The sequence below is a fragment of the Netta rufina genome (genome assembly GCF_964035555.1).
Source record: "Netta rufina genome assembly, chromosome: 14".
Classification (NCBI taxonomy): domain Eukaryota; kingdom Metazoa; phylum Chordata; class Aves; order Anseriformes; family Anatidae; genus Netta; species Netta rufina.
Genome location: NC_140137.1, coordinates 20,489,478 through 20,515,356, shown reverse-complemented (window position 1 = coordinate 20,515,356; position 25,879 = coordinate 20,489,478). Strand labels below are relative to the sequence as shown.

At 38.5% G+C, this 25,879-nt stretch overlaps 1 protein-coding gene across 2 annotated transcripts; it reads left to right on the top strand.

Moving 5' to 3' along the window:
• Positions 1 to 428: 428 nt before the first annotated feature.
• On the top strand, positions 429 to 25,289 carry JAKMIP2 (janus kinase and microtubule interacting protein 2; the record flags this gene model as incomplete). Of its 2 annotated transcripts, XM_084295270.1 has the most annotated exons (20): positions 429 to 557; positions 2,415 to 2,912; positions 4,310 to 4,519; positions 5,416 to 5,514; positions 7,473 to 7,619; positions 9,793 to 9,933; positions 11,022 to 11,078; positions 12,951 to 13,070; positions 13,528 to 13,656; positions 14,644 to 14,727; positions 15,014 to 15,076; positions 16,646 to 16,744; positions 17,897 to 17,995; positions 18,329 to 18,382; positions 19,279 to 19,344; positions 20,236 to 20,304; positions 21,349 to 21,426; positions 22,341 to 22,544; positions 23,616 to 23,681; positions 25,239 to 25,289. In XM_084295270.1, the coding sequence occupies 20 exons, from the start codon at positions 429 to 431 to the stop codon at positions 25,287 to 25,289; spliced, it is 2,463 nt and encodes an 820-aa protein (XP_084151396.1). The 2 variants fall into 2 exon arrangements, with proteins under 2 accessions (XP_084151396.1, XP_084151397.1); XM_084295271.1 differs by lacking the exon at positions 15,014 to 15,076.
• Between the last annotated feature and the right edge of the window lie 590 nt (positions 25,290 to 25,879).

Here is a 25,879-nt window from a genome sequence, read left to right as displayed (position 1 = left end):
GTCCTCTCCAATCCTGTAGTCTCAACATCATTAATCCTTATGGTAAACAAACGTGTATCTTCTTCGCATGATGCCCCTTTATGAGAAGAAGAAAAGGGCATGTATGAAATTTCCACCACTATGTCAGACTTGCATAAAGAAGCCTGGTTGTGCTGGAATCTCCCTTGCAGGTTTTCAGACAAAGATTGCAGTGTTTGGAGAAGTGAGCTATCTTGTGTTCCATAACCATGTGAGCTGTCATGTTGCAGTGTCCACTGATAAATAATAGTATGTTTTATTTCTCACAGAGCTTGCAAAGCTGTTGAGGACAGAACCTTAAGGATTGCCACCCAGTAGGCGTTAAAGTAACTGGTACTGAAAGGAACAGAAAAAGATGGCAGTTCACATTTGAAAGAAGTAAACACATGGACTCTCACTGATAAGAAATCATGTCAAAAAAAGGACGTAGCAAGGGCGAAAAGCCTGAGGCACTGATTCTTGCCCTACAAGCTGCCAATGAGGAACTCAGGACCAAGCTAACAGACATTCAAATTGAGCTGCACCAGGAGAAATCTAAGGTGAGTGAGGGTTTGGTTTTAAATAAAAGTGTCTGCACTGAAGGAAAGAAACACATGAAAACAAACAGCATCACAGAAATCAACAGATGCAACTCTTCTCTAGAACAGTGGTATGATGCGCTGCTGCTTCAGTGGAAAAGACCTCAGTGAAATACCAAGGTACAAATTTAATAAGACTTTGGCCCTCAAATGGAACGGTATACTTTTTGTAACATCTTTGGCCATATTCCAATTAGTGTTTTTCATACTATCCACTCAGATTGTCTCTAACTATATTATTATTTTTTTTTTAAATTTCCAGCATCTAGAAATTGTGTACTGTTGCTGTTTTTGAATAAGTGAATTTTTGAATATATTTCAGCAAGATATGTCTTTATTTCAAAGTTGAATGAAGTAGTTCTTAAATGTATAGCATGAAATTCCATGTGGATCCTTGTAATCTATCTGCAGTGCAGCTGAACAGTATTTTGTACATTAAGGTATGTATATATTATTTCAAGCTTGTTCAGGTACCAATGGTCTGTCAGCATAACAGTCTGATATCCAAAGTTAGTCAAAAGCCAGCTGAGTATCACGTGTAGAGGGTATAGCCATGGCCCTGTCTATACATACCTGTGAAGGTTTGAGGTTCCTCACATAAACCTTAGAAGTCTTTGGTACCACCTCAGGGCTGTGGGCTGCAGCCTCAGCTCTTCCCTACATCATCTGCTGATGTCTTGACTCATTTCCTGCATCATCTGTACTAGGGCAGCCCTTGAAAGACACCATGATCTTGTTACACTATTTCAGCCTTTGTAGCCTGTAAAAAAGTAAATGGGCCAGTTGTTATCCAAGGATAAAATACTAGCTGTTATTTTACACCTATTCTGCATAAACCCCACACACCTTCTGCTAAAATCCTTGCAGGCAGCATCAGTTTTCCCACAGGTGATCCTCATACGGCCTTGCAAAACAGTGTCAATTTTGCTCTCCAAAGTGCTGCTCCCTCATCATTTAGGGATGCTTCTAGTAGCACTCACAGTGCATCTGTGTTTTATACGCAGAGTGCATCTTTTGTGCAATAAACCCTTGTACGGTAAATGCTAAAGTTGCATGAACAAGAGTGAGATTAAGGCAATCTTCAATATGTCATTTACAAGCAGTGAAGATAAGGAAGCGGATACCATAATTCTTTCAAACTCATTCTGCATAATTTTCTTTCATATGGTAAATGACAGACTTGGAAAGCAAAAATACTTCTTTTGCATATTCCCTACAAGCTCTGTCATTCATATGTTGCGCGTAGGCAAGACTTGGTTATTCTCTTAAGGAGCCATAGGAGGCCAATAAGAAAACTGATAGCCAAGGGAGATTCTGTAGTGCTTTCCAGTATATTCTAATTCTTGCTGTTTGTTTTTTTGTTTGTTTGTTTTTTTTAGCATTGCAGCTATGGAAGGGTCTAAATAATGAGAGCAACAAATGTAGTAAAGCCTTCAAAACTGGAAAAAAATATGTTATCTGAAATATATTTAAATGTGCTTCAGAGTAACAATGGAAAGGACTTGAGCAGAACATGAACAAAATAATGAAATAGTTTGTGCTTCAGTATCTCTCAGGAGGTCTATCCGTAGGTCCATCTCATCTGTTCCTGTGACCAGATGAGACTGAGTGCTCCAGATATCAAAGGAATTATCATCATGGAGGAGCGAGGGGCTAAATACAGGCTAAAATTGGCCTGTGTTTTGTGGTAGGAGGATGGAGGAGCATCTAGGGTCTGCAGCAGGGTCTTCTTCAATTTGATAAGGCTGTGTGCCTGGGTGGGCTTGTTTTGATAACAGCATCTTGGTAGCAGGTGACTTTCATTTTGTCTCAACTTAGGTTGCTAAACTAGAAAGAGAGAAGACTCAAGAAACTAAACGTATCCGTGAAGTGGAGCAGCGCAAGCAGACTGTGCAGATCACGGAGCTAAAAGCCAAACTTCATGAGGAAAAAATGAAGGAGCTGCAGGCTGTGAGGGAGAACCTCATTAAACAGCACGAGCAGGAGATGACACGGATGGTAAAAGTCCGAGACAGTGAAATCCAGCGCCTCAAGTCAGCATTGTGTGCGCTGCGGGATGGGAGCAGTGATAAAGTAAGGACAGCGCTGACTATTGAGGCACGTGAAGAGGCCAGAAAACAGTTTGACTCTGAGCGCCTTAAGCTTCTGCAGGAAATTACTGAACTGAAGTCTGCAAAAAAGCAGGTAGATGAGGCCCTTAACAATATGATCCAAGCTGACAAGATCAAGGCGGGTGATCTTCGGAGTGAGCATCAGTCCCACCAGGAAGCCATTTCTAAGATCAAATGGGAGAGTGAGAGGGATATTCGCCGCTTGGTTAGTAGCCCCTCCTTGCACCAAAACATTTCATGTGTTGTTTTATGCTGTCGTGAGTTTGCTTCCTGTACCTCTCAGGTTTTTGTTAATCACAGAACTCTGCAAAGCACCTCGGTTTGCAAAAGTAATAAAAATGTTGCATTATCATATCTCAGCATCAGATAGATCACGGTGAATCCACTAGAGTGACCACTAGGAGGGCAAATAACTCCATAGAGTAAGAGTGATTGGTCCAGTCCTTAAGGAATTGATTTGCTGAAATGCTAATACATCTGCCATGCAAAGTATTAGAAAAAGAAGATGTTTGCATTTGCACTGACAGCTTATTAGTTTCTTTAACCATTATGATGGTATCTTAAACACCTTAAACACAGAGCATGGCAGAATAAGAGAGATCTTTTGCTTTGATATTCGTATAGCCTTCAGTAATTATTGGAGAGAATGAGCAAAATGAGACCCAAAATTGGCAATGGTGCAAGTGTCCGTGTTTCCCTATCATACGCGAGCTGAGCCTGCTTACGACATTGGAAAGTGTAGCTTGAAAACTGAAATTCAAGATTTGACAGTTAAGTAAAATAAATGGTGATTTAAACAGTGTGAAGAGTGGTATTTTTGAGCTTAAAGCATTGTAGTTGAACCCTGGTAGGTGGCTAAGCACTCCGCTGCCACCACTTACCTCCCTTCATCCTCCTCCCCTACAATGGGAGGAGGAAGATAATTGGATGGTAAAAAGTTAGAAAAATCATGGGTTGAGGTAAAGTCAGTTTAATAGGTTTAAAACGCAAAACAAACAAATAATAATAAATGTGCTGATCTTAATAGAAGCTTTAATTTAATTTTTTTTCCCAGTCATCATTTGCACTCAGATGAAGATTAAGAACATTGTCGATCAGCTGTAAGAAATAGGGGGTTTGCACAGAATTTGTAAGAAACCGTCTGTACCCTCTACCATCTCAGCTGTTGTAGCTGAATTTATTTAAGCAGGAGCTATTCTAAACTATTTTGTTTTTGTTGGGGTATAGACTTAGTTTTCAGTATTATAAATAACTGACCAAGATGCAAGGTGAAAGCCTGAACTGTTCATCCGGTTTTTGAAGCTTTGTATCTTATTACCCTGTGTCTGTTGCCGTTACAAGAGCTGAGACATTTTGCATATTTCGTCATGCTTGGTTCCAAGGCTTCACTCTGTGAAAGGCTGCCGAATCTGTTACTGTATATGATAGCATACAGTTGTGTCCAAAACTTCAAAGAGTATTGTTTTCAAGCTTGTGTGATATGATGTAGCAGATTTAAGTGGTGAGTGCTGGTGTTAAGTAAATCATATAGTCCTAGATTGGACAAGGATGAAATGCTTTTGCATTTATGCACTAAAATTGTTGCTCTGTTTTTCTCATCAGATGGACGAGATCAAGGCTAAAGACAGGATCATATTTTCCTTGGAGAAAGAACTGGAGACACAGACAGGCTATGTGCAGAAGCTGCAGCTACAGAAGGAAGCTCTGGATGAACAGCTCTTCTTGGTGAAGGAGGCAGAGTGTAACATGAGCAGTCCCAAGAGAGAGATACCAGGAAGGGCTGGAGATGGTTCAGAGCATTGCAGCAGCCCTGTACGCAGGTTTTACTGGATGCTGCAAAACAGAAACGTAGCTGGTTTCTTTTGCTTAAAAAAAATTCTTGGTCCCTGGGAAAACATTCCCACTCTTATTCACTACAGAGAAGTTATAACTGTAGCTTCTTCTAAGAAAAGGCCAGTTGGACAAAGCTTTGTAATTCTGTTTCTTCATTTGCTGTATTTACAAAAATAAGACATCTTAAATAGTAAGTGCTATTCTGAAAGAATCATAACTATCTGGGTAGTCTGCATCCCCAAAAACAAACATAAAATTGGGAAGACAGGTAGGGAGAAGGCGGGGGGGAATCTAGGAAGCTCAGGAGTACCTCCTCTTTCTCTGTCTTGCCCTCTACACATGTAGCTGTTGCTTTCATTTACAAGGCATGCAACTTCCTTAGTTGAGTGACTAAACATGGCATTTACACAAAAAAAATATGTATATACACATATTTGCACATATGCAAAGAAAGAATAAGAAGGTAAAGGCAACTGACAGTGAAAGGGATGTCCTTACTTTTTCATGGCACAGCAAGTAGAAGAATGTGTAGGAGAAGGCAAGAAAAGCTAGAAGCTTTTAGCTTTTTGCTTTTTTCCCCTATCAGAAAGCATATGAACATCAGTTGTGTGTTTTTTGTTTTTTCTTTTAATTTTGTTAACAACTGGAAATTCTCAATCTTAAAATTTTCCCCAAACTAGATGATTTCTTACAAACAAACGAGCAAACAACAACAAACAACACATTTTTGCCATAATAGTAAGTATCATTAAAAAAAAAAATCACTTGATGATGATGACAGCTTAAATTGACTAGTATGTGGTTTTGGGAGATTATTTTCCGAAATGTATTTTGGAAAGAATTAGTAACGGTATTATGTTGTTACCAATAAACAGGACTTGCGCAGAAACCAGAAGAGGATAGCAGAGTTGAATGCCACAATTCGGAAGCTGGAAGACAGGAACACGTTGCTTGTTGATGAACGAAATGAATTGGTGTGTGAGCTTTGCACTATCAGACAGAGGGGGCCAGGAGCCATAAGGAAGGCAAAGAGAGGAGTCTCCAAGCATGACATTCAGTGATAAATATGCCTTTTTGATCCATCAGTCTTGTCACTAAGGAGACTGAGGATGGTTTTTTACTCTAGAATTAAACAATAACTTCAGTGAAGTTATACAGGGACAAAAATCACAACAGAAGCTGAGGCAAAGAGTGTCATATCTTTCTATATGATTGATTGTGTTCCTTCCTTGACCTTTTCAGGTGTTTTGGGGCATGCAACAGTGCATGATGAGACTTATCTTGTAAATCAAATAAAGTCTGTAGTCCGGTATATGAGAACAGCTAAGAATCAGATCTAGGGAGAACAGACAACAGTGAATTGATCCCTTTATCTGATTTACTGTTAGGCAGTGATATCTGTGTGTTGAGGTCAGCACCCAGGCTTTTTGACTACTGCATGTTTCTGCTTCTGGAAAAGGGTGTTGACATTCAACTCATAGTATTTTTTATAATTCCTTAGCTAGGAGTCTTACTGCACTCCTTTCATATCAGTGTGGCTGGCTTGGATATCCTCAATGTTAATTAGTTTAATATTTGCAAAATAATACAAAGTTTGTAGTAACATTACAAATGTGTTCACATGCCTCTCTTCAGTTACGAAAAGCAGCTCTCAAACTCCAGATTTCTGCAATACTGAGTAGTTTGTAGTCTGATGAGTCAGCTTGACTAGCTGTTGCATGTCATTAAATACTTAGCCTGTTTTTCCACAAGAAAAAAATCCTCAAAAAAGGCTTCAAATTTGTATCTTGCACAATGTGACAACAATGAATACATTTTGTTAAATGTGATCCGGTACTGCTAGAAATACCATGCACCTTAAGATACATTTAGACCAGCAACAGCTAACTTTGTACTTAGGGTAGGACAGATAGTTGTTTTGCCAACAATTGTGCTGATTGAAGACCACTTATGGCAGCTCCTCCTTTTCCTGTTAGCAGAAGGGATCTTCAGGTGCTTGTTAGCCCACTTTGGGCAAAATTTAATGGATTAGTCTGAATACCCTAGTAAAATGATGTGATGATGTAAACAAATGTGGTTAACAGTCCTTAATAGTTACAATAAATTCTCCTAGTCCTTTCCCCAGCAGAAATGTAAGGGGCAGGAACCTCCCAGTTATGAACAGTAACTCAGAGCTGGCACAGTGCCTTCATTAGGTAGATCATCTAGGCACAAAGAGGATGTCTTTCCACAGCCACACATAATTTTCTTTGTCCTCCCTAAAAAAAATAAATGTCACGTATTAACACTCAGTTTTACCAGATGGAACTAGTTTTGCAAAGAAAAAGAATTTGGTTAAAACTCTAGCTGTGCCAATACTGGAACCTACAAATATGCCCTAAAATAACTTTTAATCCGTTGGGATTTGTTGTTTAAATGATACATGATTTGTTGATTAAAGCAACATTCATTGTGCATGTGCACAAGTATTTTACTGTGTTACATTAAGAAACAGGTTTACATATATGTTGTTGCTGTGATCCAGACTGAGTAGGTACCTATGCAACTCTGTCTTTCAAAGAAAATCAATGGGTTTCCTGAAGATTAAAAAGAGGTTTTGGCTTTGTTCAGGGCTTTTGTAGCAGCTTTGCAGTTGCCTGGTGGTTTGTAGGATGGCTTCGTTCCTATGTATGAGTTTTCACGTAGGTAAAGCCATCTTTCAGAAATAGATGTGCAGAATTATGCTTTGAGATTTATAGATAAAGTAAGTTTATAGAAGCTGTAAGCATTACTAGGATTGCTTTGCCAGTTCCATTTGATCATTTTGTTTGGCATTTTATTGGGACAGTAGTCCAACAGGGAAGATTAACAAAAATATTTCTAACAAATGAAAGAGAAAAAAAAATATTTTATTTGGATTGCTTACAATTATTAATTGCTATTGTCAATTCAGTTGAAGCGTGTCCGAGAAGCTGAAAAACAATGTAAACCTCTCCTGGAAAAGAACAAGTGCCTCACGAAGAGAAATGATGAACTGATGCAATCTTTGCAGCGCATGGAAGATAAACTCAAAGCAGTTACTAAAGAAAACATAGAAATGGTCAGTATTGAAGAGCAAAATGAACATTACTGCATTACACATGTCTGTTTTGGTGTGTATGTCTGCACAGTACATGCATGTACAAAGTGTGTCTGTGTAATGCTATTGATAAAATATATCAATATTTAGGTTTGTACATAATAGACTTACATAACATTGTGGGTTATGCATACATGTGTAATATTTTTAAGTGAATTCATAAAATCAGTCTTTAATACTATCTTTAATACTAAGGTGTATCAGTGAGTCATATTCTACTCTGCCATTTTGCATTTTTGCATTTTTTTGTAACCCACAAGTGCAACCAAACCACAGCACAATCAAAAAGGAAGCTGTTAAGAACTATGTTTTCAGCCAGCCTGATTTCCTTTTTAGAATGCTTAGAACGTCCATGTTCTGTACAAAGAACATTGTAGAGCTGATGATGGCAAAGTGAAGTTCTGGTCTGCCCCTGAGCAAATATAATATTCCCATAAAACACATGCATTGTACATGTATATGGGAGAGTGTTGCAGGAAGCACGACCGAAAGCACGACAGACACACAGTAGAGTCAGATCATGCTCCATTTTATTGCCCGAATAGCCTAACTTTTATAGAGAACTTAACAGGGGTGGACAGTGTTTCACACAAGATTATTGGTCAAAAGCACTCAGACAAACAGCTACAAGAAAACAACCCCACCTGCAAGAAAACAACGCCCTTGTGATTAGCAGTCACATAGACCTTGTCCTTGAGGCCAGCTACTGGTAACAATATTTTCCTGAATTCCTCAATTGGGCGATGTGGGAACACTGTCATGGGAACTTCTCATAGTTGCCCTGGTAGCTTGGTTTGCTCAGCTACAGCAAGCCATGGGATTTTTGCTGTTTCAAGAAATCCCTCAACAGGAGAGGAAAAATGGTGTTGTGATGGCTAGGGTTATGTATTTCATATATCAGGGCTATATGAAGTGGGAATAAAGCGGTTATGTCTGTAGTTCCTTCAAATGGAATCATCCTTAGTGTCAGTTAGAATATGATTCCTGCACATGCATCGATGTTGCCTTGACGTTAATATAAAAAAGAAAAAGAAAAAAAGGTGGAAATCTTGGGTTGCCAGATGCAAACTGGCAAGCTGCTAAGTGTTTGTGTCTCTTGTCTTTGGCTCACAATAGCCATCATCCTCATCTTGAGCAGGCTGACCATTCTACAGTGGATGCAACTCTCCTGCTGATTAGGATGAGAGTATCAGATTCACTTTCTTGTCTTATAGAAGAAAGGCTTCAGAGTTACAAGGTTAATCCACTTTAAGACTCTACAATTCACTCATGCCCAGAAGTCAGATAAACTTACTGCAGATATCACAAGTCAGAATTCTTCTTCCACAGCTGTAGTAGATCACAGATCATGGCCCCTCAGCAAGCAGAAAGGACTTGAGTGTCTGCATGCATTAGGCATCAGTGGGCAGCACCCTTGGTGCATATGGGCGCACACAGCACCTATGTTCTAATTTAGCTCCCTGACATCTGCTCTTGATAGTGTAGATGCCCAAATTATGGAAGCTAGCAAATTGTAGGTGGCTAGATTGATTCTCACAGGCTGTAGACATCTCTCCCACATATGCTCTGAAACAGGCAGGATACAGAATTCTAGTTAAAATAGTTCTGATACCCCATTATTTACCTCTCCTCTTGTTCTGACTGGATACATGTCTTTCACAAGTCTAAAATGTCCGATTCCTCACTGTATATGGTCATATGAGGGGTATATGCAAGTGCATGGGGTCATGGGACCTCATGGCATACCCACTAGGCACACGGGAGATACAAATATATTTGCCACATGGTGGACATCTAGATGCATGGTGCAGAAACTTATGGTACATGACCTTTAAAGGCTGCTGTAGAGGCTATATTGCCTCTAAGTAGAGAGAGAAATCTTTGTTGTTCTGCTTGAAGGACTTGGCCTTGCAGTGCTGCTTTATTATTAAGGAGAGCTTGTGGGTTATAAAAAATATATAGCTGAAATTATGAATTACAAAATGTTAAGTTATAGGAATTATGTAGTTGAAGCATACTTAAATGGCTTTACATCTTAAATGAAGAACAATGCCTAATTTTTAGCTGAAAGGTTGTCTTTTTCTTTTAATTGCTACATCTTATTTTATCTGTGTCTTTCTTCTTCATACCACAGAGAGAAAAAATGACGTCACATCCTCCTCTAAAGAAATTAAAATCTCTCAATGACCTTGATCAGGCTAATGAGGAACAAGAAACTGAATTTTTAAAGCTTCAGGTCATAGAACAACAGAACATAATTGATGAGTTAACAAGGGTATGTCCAGAGCACGAGGAAATTAGCAACAGCTCCTGTATAGAGTTCGCCACTGTTAGTATTTTTTTATTATAGAGGTCTGAGAGTTCATTTCTTCCTTACTTTTAACACCTGAAGATTTTTAGATGTTGGTGAGTGTGGGTGTGGTGTATTAACTAGCTTTCTAATGGGTCATCAGCCTTACAACGAAAAGGTGTAACCTGTGTGTGTGAACTGAGCTCTGGAAATGAACACAGACTAAGAACAGTGGAGCTCACCAAATTACAGATATGTTCATAAGGCAGGGCTGTGACAAGCTGTCTTTCCATTGTAACTAGGCTATTATTAAAATCTTGATATGTGGGCACACAATGCAATATCCTTCATGTTCTAGAAAAGAGCATGCTGCCAGTTGGTGCTCGTTAGTTTCTCATCTTTTTATTTTTTATTTTTGGGGAGGGGGGGGAGGGAATTGGTGGTGGTCCTTTGAGAACCCAGGAGTTAGACTCAATGACTACTTTTGGGTCCCTTGCAACTCAGATATTCTATGATTTTATGATTAGTTCTTCTGTCATATCCTTTAATACAATTCTTTTTTATCTGGCTTTGTATTATGATGTTGAGGGGAAGGAGAGAAAGACTCCAAAGCAGGCTGTTGCTTCTCCTAAGATGTCATTGCTAGGAGTGTTGAAACCAACACTAGTTATCTTTTAATGACTCTGAGGCAGCATCACCTCTGCAGTCAAACAGTTTGCCTCCCATATAAAGCCCAGAACAGTCCCCTGCAACAGGCCTCCCAGTGATTTTAACAGGAAATCAATCAGCGCCTGTTGTTTGACAGCCTGTCAAAGCAGCTGCACAACAGTGGGGTTTCTGTTCTGCTATCCCCTCGTCCCTTCTTCAAATGTTTTTCTGCTGACGCACGGACACAGATTAGAATATGAATCCTTCCTTCCACCTGGAATCAGATTCCTGTTTGAAAGTATAAACACAGTCAGAGGAAGCCCAGTGTTTTGTTTTGTCTGTAGATTTGGCATTCTAGGACTGCAAACCAAAGGAGAGCAAGATACAAATTTTAAGTCCAGTAACTTTTTAATCTTATTTTCCAGGACAGGGAAAAACTCATTCGTCGCAGAAGGAATAAAAGGAGTTCAAAGCCAATTAAGGTAAGAGGAAAAATGTTTTCTGTTTATAAAAATGCCAGTAGGCTTTGTACGAAAACACATTTTAGCAATCTGATTAAAGAGAGTTCTGTGGATTATAACAAGCTGCTTTAATGATTGGTCTTATAAACACCTGTTAGCCTGGGATAGCTTTTCGGGTCCATTTGAAATTCAATTAAGGGTGCATAGCTATTTTATTCACAACAAAATGTGTCTTTTCCCTTCTCTCTGAAATAGTAATAATCTTCCTTCTATTTTCTATAAATATTGATCTTAAGGCCTACTATGCTGAGATGTATTTATGTTTCCAGAGACCTTCCCATCTATCTTTTGCTATTTTTTGTAGTCCATCTAGGCCAATCCTGCAATTCTCACTAATGCAAAATCCTTATCCATCTAATTTTTCAAGTGGAAGTCTGTCAGAAAAACTGTGTGTTGTTCTCTTCTGCTCAGTTCTACAGGCTACCCCTTATGTTATTCAGTATTGTTTGGATACCCTTTATGTTGTTCAGTATTGGATCAAGTCAGTTAGGCATTAGGCATTGGAATGGGTTGCCCGGGAAGGTGGTGGAGTCACCATTCCTGGGGGTGTTTAAGGAAAGCTTGGATGTGGTGCTTAGGGATGTGTGTTAGTGGATGATATTAATGGTAGGGGGATGGTTGGACCAGATGATCTTGGAGGTCTTTTCCAACCTTCATGATTCTAAGTCCAAAGCTGGTATAGTTTAGGACAATTATAGAGCTGAGTAGTCAGCAGTGGTTCAAGTAATTTTTTATCAGCTGGATATGAAGAATTACTCTGCAACAGCCATGTCCCATATCCAGAGAGTGGAGGTACAGTGTATGACACACAGTTTGGTTGCTTTTTGTCCTCAAGAATGTTCCTTAGGTGGTCAGCCATGTTCTGTGAAAGTAATGCAACACTTCCCTGCATACAAGACAGAAATTCAGACCAGTATATCCTAGATGTGTCGTCACATTGTTTCTATATGGGTTTTGAGGCAATATGCAGCAAAAAGAACTGTGAGGCAAGGACTATTTAGAAATGCATCTAAAATGCTCATTGATCAGCTTTCAGCAGAGTTACCTAAAAAGCAAGTTTTAAAATGCTCATCTCTGTGCCCTAAAACCCAGCCCTGCAGGTCACGCACCTATACTTTCATAGGTCATGACTCAGTTTTCATTTGATTTGGTGAATTCAGTTACCAAGACTGGAGACAATGAGGCATCAGACATACAAAAAAATCTGTATTGTGTGAGCAGTCTCTTACAACATGTGTCAGTTACTATATGACTAGAAAAATATGTGAGATAAAAGTCACATTAAATTGTTTTGTGTTAGCATAACATTTACTCATTTTCTTGAACAGCACTATCAGTGAGAGAAGCACTGAAATATTCAGAATATCATCAGTGTCTGTGAAAGAAGAAGAAGGTTCCCTATTTCACACCTTAGACATTTCCTTTTCTGGCATTGTCTCGTCTTTGCACATTATTCTGCATGTTGACAGATGCCTTCTGAACAGCTTTGAGATTAACAAATGATTCTCCTGACACTGTGCAGGGCAGAGACTTCTCCTTAGTATGTTGCTGCTACCATTATGTTTTCCAAGTTTTAGACTGAGCCAGATCCTCAGTCTAGAAGAATTAATCAGCAAACTCATATTCTCCACCAGCACAAGACCTAATATTCAGTATGATTCGCTTTGTTTTTGTTTGGAGGGGGTAGTTGCAGGGGTTGTACATAACTTTTGTCATTTCTTTCCTTTTTTAAATAGCTATCAATGCGGTTTGGAATTAATCTTTCCCCCAGTCAGAAATGCTCACAGCCCATTTTCAGGGAGATTCAGAAATCACATGTTTTTCCTTCTTTAGAGACATGTAGTGGATACAGTTTTTGGGTATGATGATGATTCCATGGACTCTGAAACATCCTCTGTGGCCTCATATAGAACAGACAGAACACCAGCAACCCCAGATGATGATCTGGATGAGGTAAGATCTGACTATTTCCATAGGTAAGGACAGCTGTTCATGAGATTTTGACTTTCAAAGGAAGTGGCCAGGCTCTCCAGGGTTTTATTCCTGAATATTGAAAGACAAGTTCGTCATAGTTTGGCCTTAATTTCAGTTACTGATATCCTGAAATGCTGAGAGGTTCTTTAAAGCTCTAATCCATAGAGTTTACAGCTATGACTTCATTGTGATCTGAGAAGAGTTTCTTTTCTGCCTCAAGAAAATGAACTTGTTATATCTCTTTTAGCTTAAAGACATACAAATGGTCTATAAAGTCTATATTTTTATTACTTCTTATTACAGCAAGCTTACCAAAAAGCTGTTTTGAATCAAGATCCATAAACCAACTATTGTGTTTAACAAGTCACACTTGCATTCTTTGCTTTGGCAGTGCACTGCTGTCTGGTGCTTAGACATGTCCTTTCTTCTCCCTCAGAGTTTAGCTGCAGAAGAATCAGAGCTGCGGTTTCGACAGCTGACAAAGGAGTATCAGGCCTTGCAGAGAGCTTATGCACTACTGCAGGAACAAACAGGAGGCATCATAGATGCTGAAAGAGAAGCCAAGGTCAGCATTTGTTTGAGGGTAGAAGCATTTCCTTGCTTTCAGAACATACAGGTATCTCAAAGTGGCATACAAAGAAATGGAGTGGCATACAACAGAAATGTCCGTTTCCCTCATTGGCTACGTTTATTTTAATGGAATGATGATTACCGATGGACACAATAACTCAGTTTACAAGGGGCTGTCCTCCAGCTGAGCCCCAAACCCCTGCATTTAGGAAGGCATACCAAAGCATACAATTGTGCAGTTTGGCACAGAATCACAAGAATTTTCTCATGTTTTGCCCAGGTACGAAGGTGTTGGATTTGCAAACGTAGATAGAAGCCTGTGGTTTTGCACAAAGGCATAGATTGTACCAACCTTAGGAATACTCACCTGAATGTTTCTAAAAAATACATCCAAATTACATTCAAATTTGAATGTGATGCAGATTAAAGTAAACCTTCCAAGGCTAAAAATGTTGTCCATCTAATAAAATCCTAAAATTGTTCAGGCTAGAGGGGGCCTCAGATGGTCTCCAGACCAACCTCTTGCTCAAAGCAATGTCAGATGTGAGATATTACCAGGTTGTTTACCACTCTAAGTCAGTTCTTGAAGAATTCTCAGGCATTTCTGATTGCTTTTTTCTACAGTCCTTTGCCAGTCTCATCTGCTAAGCACTTTTCTTCAATTTAAGGACTGTCCCATACCAGGGTCTTTGAGCAGAGTCTGTCACACTGAATACCTGATCTTGGGTTTTGCCACTCTAATACATGTTACTAACAAGCTTGGGTGGGGAGAGGGAGATGATCTGCTGCTTTGTCCCCCTGTGTCATCTATATGGTAATATGTGAGGTGGCAGAAAGTATTGGTAAGCCAGAATCTTTGTAATGGTTACTCATTCAGTGGAAGTAACAGCATAGACCATGATTCTTCTTGTGTTTGGTTTCCTTTAATATCAGCCTCGTTGCCGGTTTTGTTGTTGTTTAATGCTATACCTGACTTCAACAGGCTCAAGAGCAGCTCCAAGCTGAAGTACAGAGATATAAAGCCAAAATAGAAGATCTGGAGAAAACTTTAGCACAGAAAGGGCAGGTAAGCACTTCTTGCATATATTCTTTTAACTCCTCTGCTTAGAATATGCCTAGTACAGTTTCAGCTTAAACTTCCCTAAGATACAATGTCCCTGTTTAATAAGCAGGCAGGTCTAGCAGGTTCAGAAATTTTTCTAAAGCTTGGTAGACTAATATGCTGTTATTTTGTAATTTGCAGTCTGTTCATGTAAGACTTTTAATCCTGAATATTGTGGCTCCAATTTTCAGTAAACATGCCTGACATAATACAGTTTGATTATTCTGAACAGTACTGCTTCATCCAACAGGACTCTCACTGGGTGGAAGACAAACAGCTTTTTATTAAGAGGAACCAAGAGCTTTTAGACAAGGTATGTTCCCAAGTTCTGTGTGTTCACTCTGAAAGGTAACCTGGATGCTGCAATACAGCTTTTGGATATGCAGTCTGGTGTTTATAAGTATAGTATATGGATAGAACAGCATACTTGAATATGGATAAGATGTATGGACAAGATGACATATGGATAGACACAACCTCTCTACCTGCTTAGGCACTGTTGCTGATGCTCTCAACCTGAGAGCTGGAAGCTCTGCTTAGCATTACAGCTCTGCTCCAGCATTGTGTTCCTGCAACATTGCACTGAAGAGTCTGCTGTTGCAGCCCTGGTGGGACATTTTGAACTCAGCTTCTGGGTGTGAAACAGCAGCAGAAATGCAGTCACCCTGTAACACCAGAACCCTTTCATACCCTTATTTTCTGTATGTTCTGTATATTATAAAGGGCTTGTATCATCCCTAGGTCCAGTGCAACTTGAACTAATATTTCAATTGGTGCATGTGTGCATATACACACATGTATAGATATATATGTGTGTATGTGTGTGTATATATATTTAATCATGGAATATAAGGCCATGAAGGACCTCGGCATTGCTTGAATCACAAACAGTTACAGCAGTGACTGTATGTACATCTGCCATCAGCAAGAGATCATTAACTCCCAGCAACAGCTCCTCTCTCTTCCTTCACCTCCCCAGATGAGGCTTCCTAGCTGTGTTTCTCCCCTTCCATAAACATGCCTAATAAGTCTCCATCCCTGTGCCATGCTTCTCCATACAAACTGATCTATGGGGGCTCATTTGACTTCAGTCTTAACACACTCCCTAACCATCCTTGTCTGGGCCGTACTCAGAGAACCTTGTTGCAAAGTATAGGTCCTGGCACTGGCTGGAGACTTGCAGAAGAGAGCAGGCTGAGGAGCCAGAGGTTGTGTTGTTGCCAGCAAGGAAGTTGTATCCAATTGGCCAATGCATGGTATTCATGTCTGCTAATTGACAGCACTATTCATGTGGAGATGCTTGCTGTGCAGTTCACAGGTGTGCTCATGTGGGATAGGATGACTGCACAAGTAACTGCCCCACAGAGACAACTGTCCCTGCATGCCAACCGTGCTTCATGTGCCACACACTGGGAATCTGATCCAGCCCAATATTTCCTCTAAAGCAGGACCAGCTATTTCTGTGCCACTCCTGACAGATGTTTATCCAACTTGTTTGCAGAGTCCTCCAAGTATAGTCTTCACAGCCCTTCCCAAAAAAACTATCCTAGCACTTTACTATGAGATCAGTGCATTTAATAGTTAATGTAGAATAATCTAATAGCTAACTTGATATTTCTGTTGTGTTAACGTTCCCACTGATCTTCACTAGGATCGGATTGCTTTAGGAAAACCTTCAATCTAAGCACTTTACAATGTTTAGCAAGCTGATGAGCAGAAGTTCACATGTAAACTAAAGACTCGTTGAAGTAACATGGCAAGTAGTGAATCCTCTCCAGAGATCGGATCTTGAGCTGTCTATGCTATCTGAACTGTTACTCACCAAATATTCAACATTTCTTGTAACAGTCACACAGATCATGAATTTACATATTTCTTTTAGATAGAGAAACTGGAAGCAGAAAACAGCCGTCTGCAACAGGAACTGCAGGATGCTCGGGACCAGAACGAACTGCTGGAGTTCCGCAACCTTGAACTGGAGGTGACAAATGAGCTCCTTAAAGTAGACAGAACCAGGGCACTTGCACTGAACACCAACTTGAATTAGGTGTTTACACCAGCGCTGTAGTGATATAATAGAGTAACAAATTGGGCAGAGCATGTTTAATTGTGGGCTGTGGAGGTATGTCAGCTCTAATATGCTGGAAACAGTAATCTCTGTACTTAAATGGTTCACTTCTGTCTGAGCTAGGTGCCTAGTAAAGTAAGGTAAGTTTAGCTGATTAACTTCAGCATGACTATGCTAGGTTACCATGTTTTTCTAATAATTTGGAGCGTTCTGTTGTCAACATGCTCTGTTCTTATATCTGCTCTGGAGTACAAATGTATAGTGCTGGACAGATTATATTAAAATAAACAGAAATTAATTAAATCTAAATGACCCAGGTAAACAAGGTTTAAATTCTATCCTCCTGTACTTTACTCAGAGTTGCACCATAGTTCACAGCTAAAATCTCTCCTAAGAGTGAGTACCCAGGTTATTGTTTTGTTTGTGTTTTTGTTTTGTTTTTGTTCTGTTTTTAATGAAGGTAGACTGAGCAATTGAATTAAATGTTTGTAAACCAAAAACATATTTGAAAGCAAAATTTGACTTTCACTTTTTGTACTTGCCTGAATACCTGAAAGGGATAAGAAATAACATTTTCAATTTTTTATTTTTGTCTTTGGTCCTTTAATACTGGAAAAAATTTATAAGTTTTAGGTAATTAAGGTATGAAACTAGCTAATTATTAATTTTCTTGAATTTATTCCTTTCCACGGATAATAGAACATATGACATACCAGGATGAGCAAGCATGTAATCTGAGTATCCTAGTAGTGTTAAGTCAAATACCCCTTTTCCACAGACAACTTGCAAATATATATAATTCATGAAATTAATTTGCTGTAAAACAATTCACTGGGTTTTAAAACCCCTATACCACTTGGCACAGTGTCTTTGGCCTGGAGTCTTTCCATTCAGTTTTACCAGCAGTAGTTAAGTAGTGATGTAATGTTTCTTTCTTTTTCTGTTAATATGAAGAGCTTAAGTTTGTGAAGCATGATATAAACAGTAGATATTGCATTTATTGAGTTCTCTACACATCTCATTCATTCTAACATGTTCTCTGGTGTCTTCTGAATTAATTTTCAGGAAAGAGAGAGACGATCTCCACCATTTAATCTCCAGATTCACCCATTTTCAGATGGTGTGAGTGCTCTACAGATCTACTGCATGAAGGAAGGGGTTAAGGTATGTCAGTTTTATAAGGCAGGACTTACTACAGGAGTGGTTGATGCTCCCCATGTAATCCATTACATTAATCGCTGCTAATAACTCCACTATATTTTAAGCATTTAAACTCGGTCTAATATAAAAGTGTATGATGACTGATGCAATTGAATTGGACTTGTAAGTTTCATCATAATGATAAAACCTGGCTCAAAGGCGATTAAAATCAGTGTGTGATGCATTTCTATGGGATACTACAAAATGTTATGTCTTGCTGTTGTTCACAGGAGGGACAAATATTGCAGCCATGATACAATGTGTATGCAAAGCCTTTATCTTATTTTCTCTTTGCAGGATGTCAGCATACCAGACCTCATAAAGCAGTTAGATATCCTAGGTGATAATGGGGTAAGTTAAAGTGGGAGGTATTTTCCCTCTACAAAATACATTTTGTACAATAGGGAAAGTGAAATCTGTAACTATGATGTCTATTTTCTAAGATATTTGTTAAAATTATGTAATACCGGAAGTCTTCATTTAGAGAGTGTCTATCTCCTTAAGTTGAGCATTTGTGAGATTTCAGTAATCAGAGAACTAGTAATGAAGTAGCAACTTTAACATGTAGTTTAGCAGACTGGGAAGAGCTCATGTCCAATGGCCACTGATATTTGGAACTGCTTCTGGCTGTACTCCAGTCATTCAGTGAATCATGTGAATTAGCTTGGCAGTATGAGCCCACCACATCTTCATCAGGACTAGGATTCCTCTGCAAGCAATTTCATAAACAGACAAGAAATACCAAATGCCCTGTGGCTTTCAAAGTGGGCATTGCTGCCCACTTTAGTCCTCTATGTAAAAGAAAATATCCCGTACCTCTGGCTATCAGATACATTTTAAGAAAGTGTATAAGAAATAGAAAAAGAAACATCATTATTGTCTACACATATACTGGTGTAAATTAGCTTTATTTATTTATTTATTTATTTCAAAAACAACGGAGATTCAGCTTTGCAAAACTAGCAAAAAGAGAAACAAATCGGTCTAACTTCAGTTTACGTATCATATAAGGTGCAATGGTATGAAAACATACAGTCAGTCCATATCATGTAAAAAGACAAAAGCAGTGGTCTTTTTTTTTTTTTTTTAATTACATTAGCAGCTCCTGAATATTTTTTTGGGAATCGTATAATCAGTAATATGTGGTTCCCCTAAAAAAACTGTAGACCTAGCGTGCAGTTTGGATAATCTGTATTCATGCAGGAAACTGCTGCTATTTTTTTTCTTCCGTCTCTTTCTCTTCACAGAATTTAAGAAATGAAGAACAAGTGGCCATAATTCAGGCTTCCACTGTTTTGTCCTTGGCAGAAAAGGTAAAATGTATGCTTGCTTTTCTCAGTGTTATCTAATCCCTCATCTAATGCTGTACATTTTTTGGCTCTGTTATATCAATATTATCAGACTTTCTAGTGTAGTGAGCATTTCCACAGACAAAGTAAACTCTGCTATCTGTATGTAAATACTATTGTTTATCAACTAGAGATTTTGCAAGGATAGAAATACCTTAATGTAATCACAGTCCCAAACACCTTGCTAAACAGCAAAAATGTCAAACCTACCTGGCACAAGCTATGTAGTCAGGACAGTTGGAAAAGCAAAAAGAATGAGAAATGAAACATGCAATTCTAAAGTGAATTAGAAAATACAAAATCAGACATTTAAGCCATAATTAATCATAGACAGAGATTTCTACTCTGAAAGAAACTGTATGCAAAATTTCCACTGAAATTATGTGTCTAGGTTCCTTGTATGGGAAATTGAAAAAGAAAATAGGCATTGGTTAAAATTGCTTTCTATGGTTCAAATACAGCACACAATTGTGTTAATGTGACAGCATCCAAGGATTCTACTCATCAATTCTCCCTCTCCAAAGGGAATTGCCATCTACTTAACTAAGCTGTTTCCAGATCCTAGAGACCCATGGGTCCTCATTCATGGGATGAAATGGGGTTCCCTATCCTGGAAAGTGTACTTTTCCATCTTCCAGTGATCCTGTAATGGTGATCCTCATAATTCCTCCTTATGAAGTTTCACTTGTAGCCATCATGTCACTGTACTTGTCACTGGAGAACCTATTAAGACAGGCCCAGAACTAGCAATAGGTTACTATAAATAGACTAATAAGATGCTGTAGATGTCCCATTGCCACTGCCTCTGTGCCTAGAAAACACAGCAGTTTACAGCTTTTATTGTCTTCCCTACAGTGGATCCAGCAGATTGAGGGAGCTGAAGCTGCTCTGCACCAGAAGATGATGGAACTGGAAAGTGATATGGTAGGCAAACTTTCCTTAGTAGACATTTTAGGAGCATGTCACATTTACTTGGTGTGCCAAAAAAATAATTAAAAACCTGGTCTTTTGGCAAATTAGGTATGTAGGCTTTCTCCGATAATTGCTGAAACCATAAAAATGTTACTAGACTGTTCCATATGCAACAGCAGATAACACAGAAATGGAAATAGTTAAGGTTTGAGAACTTTCTCTCTTTCCATGAGGATGACTTTACTAAAGTACTGAGGGCTCAAAGGCTGCTCAGTGATTTTCAGATATGAAAATAATCACACTCTTTGCCTACTAAGATTGACACTATAAATGTTAGTAGTTGTAGGACATTTTATTCAATACCTGTAAGTGAGAAATTAATTAATTTTCATACTACCTTCTTTCATTACATTTTAAGCCCGTATCATCCTGAAGCTAAAAGCTTCATAGCTGAACTTCCTATGGCATCAGTAAAGCTAGGACTTTATTCTTATTCTAGTTAATGGAAGTAACTTAAGAGATGAACAAGCCTAACAACATGAGTTGGACAGCTGTAGCATTTTACCTTTTGTTCCTGTGGTATGTCTATACTCAAGTAAATTAAGCTTTAAGTATGCCGAGAAGTTAAAGCACAGCATCTTTCCCCAAATAACATGGACATGAAAATGCCTGTTTAGTTCCTGTTTAGTTTATTGCACTTCCTCCCAAAAAAAGAAGCCACAGAAGGAGTTGTCTGGGATGCCAGAGGTGTTATCTTTAGAAAAATCACACAGAAAACCTTAAATACTACTGAAATGCCAAGCAATATTACTGAAATCAACAAGAGATGATGGATTTTGTTTCATGTAGATCAGATGTATCATCATACAAAACTAAACACAGCTATTTTCCCTTCTTCCTTTTCTGGCTGAGTCAGATAGATAATAACTTTGCAGAGTGTCAATTAAGACCAGTCTCCTAGTCCTGCTCAAGTCAGATGTCTGTAGCTGATTCAATAAACCTTCCCACAGCATTTTGGTAACTGAGTCACGTTTCTGTCTAAATCCTTCATTGTAGGAGCAATTTTGCAAAATAAAAGGTTATTTGGAAGAAGAACTAGACTACAGGAAGCAAGCTCTTGACCAAGCATACATGGTATGTACAAAGGAAATGCTACAGTACATATTAGCCAGCACTGTGACAGGACATGGGCTTCAGTTGGATCACGAGAAGAGGTTTTTGCTTTCTTCTTAGTATCTTTTTTTTTTTTTAATTATTATTTGCTTTCCCATTCTCCTAACAAACTACCATGCAATGTGCACAACTTCAAAATGGCACCTAGGTTTTGCAAATCAGGAAAAGGTAGATCTCCTGAAGTCTGAAACTCTTTTACTCTTTTGTCATTTATACGCAGTTGTTGCTCATTAGTGTCAGCTTGTCCAGCTGGAGTCAGTGAAACCAACTGGAACTCAGATCTGGAGTCTTAGATGGCCCATTTTAAGCATATCATAGCAAGTAGAGGATATGCCACAAAGAGCACGATTTCCTGATGTAAAACCACTGTGTCAAATTCTGATACATAGGTCTGATAACTGGCCTTGCAGGTTCAGCACAATTGGTTTGTCAGTTAATGGGAATGCTCATTGATTAGCACAATTAAGAGCAAAGTAATTTGACACTGACCTTCATTTTTTTTCTCTCTTTTTTTTTTTTTTTTTTTTAGTACAGTGGGTCAAAATTTTAGAATTGGTGAAATAATCATCTTTTTAAATTACAAATATAAAATAGGTATGAAAGTTCTATCCAACTCCTGATCACCTCTGTAACTGCTTAAAAAAAGTCAGCGAGAGATTTCAATAAAAACTAAAGTTGAATTACCATAAAAATAAAAACTTTTTTTTATTTGTCTAAACAGTGAACCACTTTATGAGTTCTGTTTGTCACATTTTTGCACACCTGAGCACAGGGACCACCATGCAGGTGCCTGAATCTGCCACAACCTCCCCAGTCCCCATTGTATTTTAAACAATGTTCCATCTCTAACTGGCTTTTGGTATTGCATCGACCAGAGGATCCAGGAGCTTGAAGCCACCTTATACAATGCTTTGCAGCAAGAAACGGTAATAAAGTTTGGGGAACTTCTCACTGAAAAACAGCAGGAAGAGCTGAGGACAGCAGTAGAAAAGTTAAGACGTCAGATGCTGAGGAAAAGCAGAGAATATGATTGCCAGATTCTTCAAGAGAGAATGGAGCTGCTCCAACAGGCTCATCAGGTAAGAAAATAGACCGAAGCACATGCAGATCTACTCAGCTTTGCTGAGTAAGAATGTAAGCTGAGGTCAAATTTAGGCAAGCTCTTGGTCATGAGTGTGCCTGGTATTTCTTGGGTTGTTTTATACTTTGAGTCTTTACTGTACACACAAACGCTTGATATTAGCTTGTGAAGCATTGGTTAGTCATATTTTGACTAACCTTAAAATTCCAAACCAAACAGTTTTCATCCAGAATTCTGTCCACATGAACCTATCTCTTTGATTAAAGTGGTCACCACTAGTTACTGGACTTGGTTCAAGAGGAACTGTATGAATGTGTCTGGCTATTGTTACGTAGGAGAACTATCTGTTTTTCCAGCCACTTCTGGTCTGTCCCTCCCAAAGTGGGCAGTTGTAATGTTTTGCTGATGAGATAGAATACTATATTTACATTCAAAGATTAATGTGACAGCTGCAAAATGAACAAAACTTACTCTAATGTTTAAGGGAATGAGAGAGAAAGCATATGCCCAGCGGTCTTTCTTCTCAAGGTGCCAGAAGTTTAAGTCACATTACACAGTTTTTGTAAGAGTACCCAGTTTTGCTAGAAATGCACTTTGGCTACTATTTATGCATAACTGGTTCACCACAGAATTAGTGTTTTCATGTTACTATAAACATTTATCATTTCTAATAATAATACTTTAGTCCTCTTTCAATACATCAATCTGTGAGAAATTTTAATGAATTGTGATATAATTCTAAGGAGTATAATTGTGATCTTATGCTTTCCATCTATTTACCACAAGATTGATAAGAAATCAACACTTGATCCACCATTGATACTAATTTCCAGCATTTGAGGATGCAGTGAAATACACACAACAGCACATTTTGAGTAGTCGTGCGTGAGGTAAAGTTATGGTTAGGCAAGGCTAGTCGATGTAGTCATGATACTGCACAGGTTTATCCCTGCCAGAGAAGTGGTTTTGTTAATTAGTAGGCTGTTAGCACTTTGAACGTTTAGTCGCTTTTCAGGCAAGCAAATTTATTGAGAATTTAGTCTAGATTTCTTTCTTTTTTAATTTCCAGAGGATCCGAGATTTAGAAGATAAAACTGACATCCAAAAGAGACAAATTAAGGATCTGGAGGAAAAGGTTGGTTCTGTTTTGCTTCTGAAGCAGGCTGATCCACTTTTTTTGAAAGTAATGATATAATTCTTTTGAACTACATGACCTTTTTGTTTAGCTTAATAAGATAGACATGTTAGCATTTTTCTACCATCCCATCTTTTCAATTCGTGTCTTTCAGTATACCCAAACTTTAATCTTAAGAGTCTCCTCCACAACAACCTCTGTTTCATTTTAGGAAATAAATGCTGAACACTTTTAATTATGGTTAATGACACTGAACCAAATGATGAAGCCTTTATTTGTCTGTCTTGGTATATAGACAATACATCCACTAAAGGCAGGGTGATGGTAGGAAGCAGGAAGGAATGAAGGAAACTGAGTGAAGATCTGAAGATTGTCCTTAGCTGGCAGGACTAGGGAACCCAGGTTCTGATGTCATCCCATTTATTGAAGGTTGCAATTGATTATACAATATGAAAACAGTACTAGAATCTTGCCCCTAAACTGACCTGTCAAAGAACTATAGAAATATATATGCATATTCTTTATAATACATGTTTATAAATATATGCAGAGCTGTTCTGCTTTTTTGGGGGGAGGGGAGAGAGTGGGGGGAGGGCGGTGTTAAAGCTGCTCTGTCATATTAAGTTTTCCTAGTTTTAGATAGCTAAGATAGGATTGCTGAACAAAGATCACAGCATGGGCACAGCACAATGCTACCAACAATGTATTTTCTAGAAATGCTAGACTGATATAAGATACATATCCAGTGGCAGCTTTGCCAATATAGTCATATTAGTGAATATCAATGTACATGCATTAACTGTAATAATGATTATATCGGTACAATGGCAGTAGTGCCAATGAGACCTTTCTGTACATACATTCCTAAAGTGAAACAACTGTGCTTAATGTAAAACTTGGTAGACATAATTCTTTCCACTTTTCTGCCAATATTTTTGTGACACAAAGACTCAGTGTCTTTCTATTATATATAACTTGGAAATAGATCATAATCTGTGATGAAGATTAAAAACAAAGCAAAATTTATGCCACAGTCATATGGAGACCTTGAGTATGAGACTTCTCAGTGTCAATTTTCAAAAGAGTTTTTGATTCACAGAAATTTGCTTTCCAGAAGCTGTTGTATTCATGATTAAAAGGGTCCGTCCAAAAATTAATTATTCAACATATAATAGTTAGGGCTTAGCATTAGGCATATATATTTCCCAGGCTATTTACAGTATGGATAGCAGGCATTGTTTTTAACCCACTTTAAAATACTACCCATGCTATTTTTGATATCCAGCTCTGTGACTAACATCAACCCATGGTGGTTTACAGTGAAAGCTATATCTCAGGCTTTCAATATGGTGCCAATTCTAATTCATCACCAAAATTAATGGGATCTGTTTTCTAAGCCTGGGAGATAGTGTGGCACTCAGAGAAGTAACCAGGAAATACAATGTCTTCTGAATGAATAATTATTTTATTTGTCCTTCAGAGTGCAAAAAGAATGAATCCTGATGCTTACAATGCCATGACCTTTTGTTTTTATGCAATCTTCTTTTTCTTCTGCAGTTTCTATTTCTATTCTTGTTCTTCTCTCTTGCCTTTATTCTTTGGCCTTGATGTCAATGTGCCTCTTGGAAAGGTAAGACTACTTCATTTATTTCCTCAAAGCTAGCACTTCTTGCAGAGCTGAGGATCAGATCTTTGCATGTTCCTGTATGTGTCTGGAGTCATGGAATTCAGCAGGCTCTTGTCAATAATAGTTCACAACAGAGAGTGGTTACACTGCTGAGCTGACACAGGGTGTTCCAGTCAGACCAGCACTGTCCAATATACTTTTAAGTGAATTGTAAAAGCATTCAGATGATATTCTGCCATTCATAATTGTGAACATAAAAGCCAACAAGAGTTTCACAATATCAAATAGTCGAGAGAATTGCACGTGAAATTCAGTATTAATGTTTGAAAAGTGATACAGCCTTAAAACTGTTAAACAAGTTCTAAGCTGACTGCTCCCACTCAGAATATAGCTCAGTGCCCAAAACTAGGAGAGGTATAAAGAAGAGTAAGGAAGAATGATCAGCTGCTGAAAGAGAGAAAGAAGGAGACAGAGGGAGAGAAGGATTTTTTTCTGATTCAGAGAGACACTGTTAAAAGGTGGTATGGAAAATTTGTCAGTGTCATAGAATGGATGGATAGATTGCTATTAT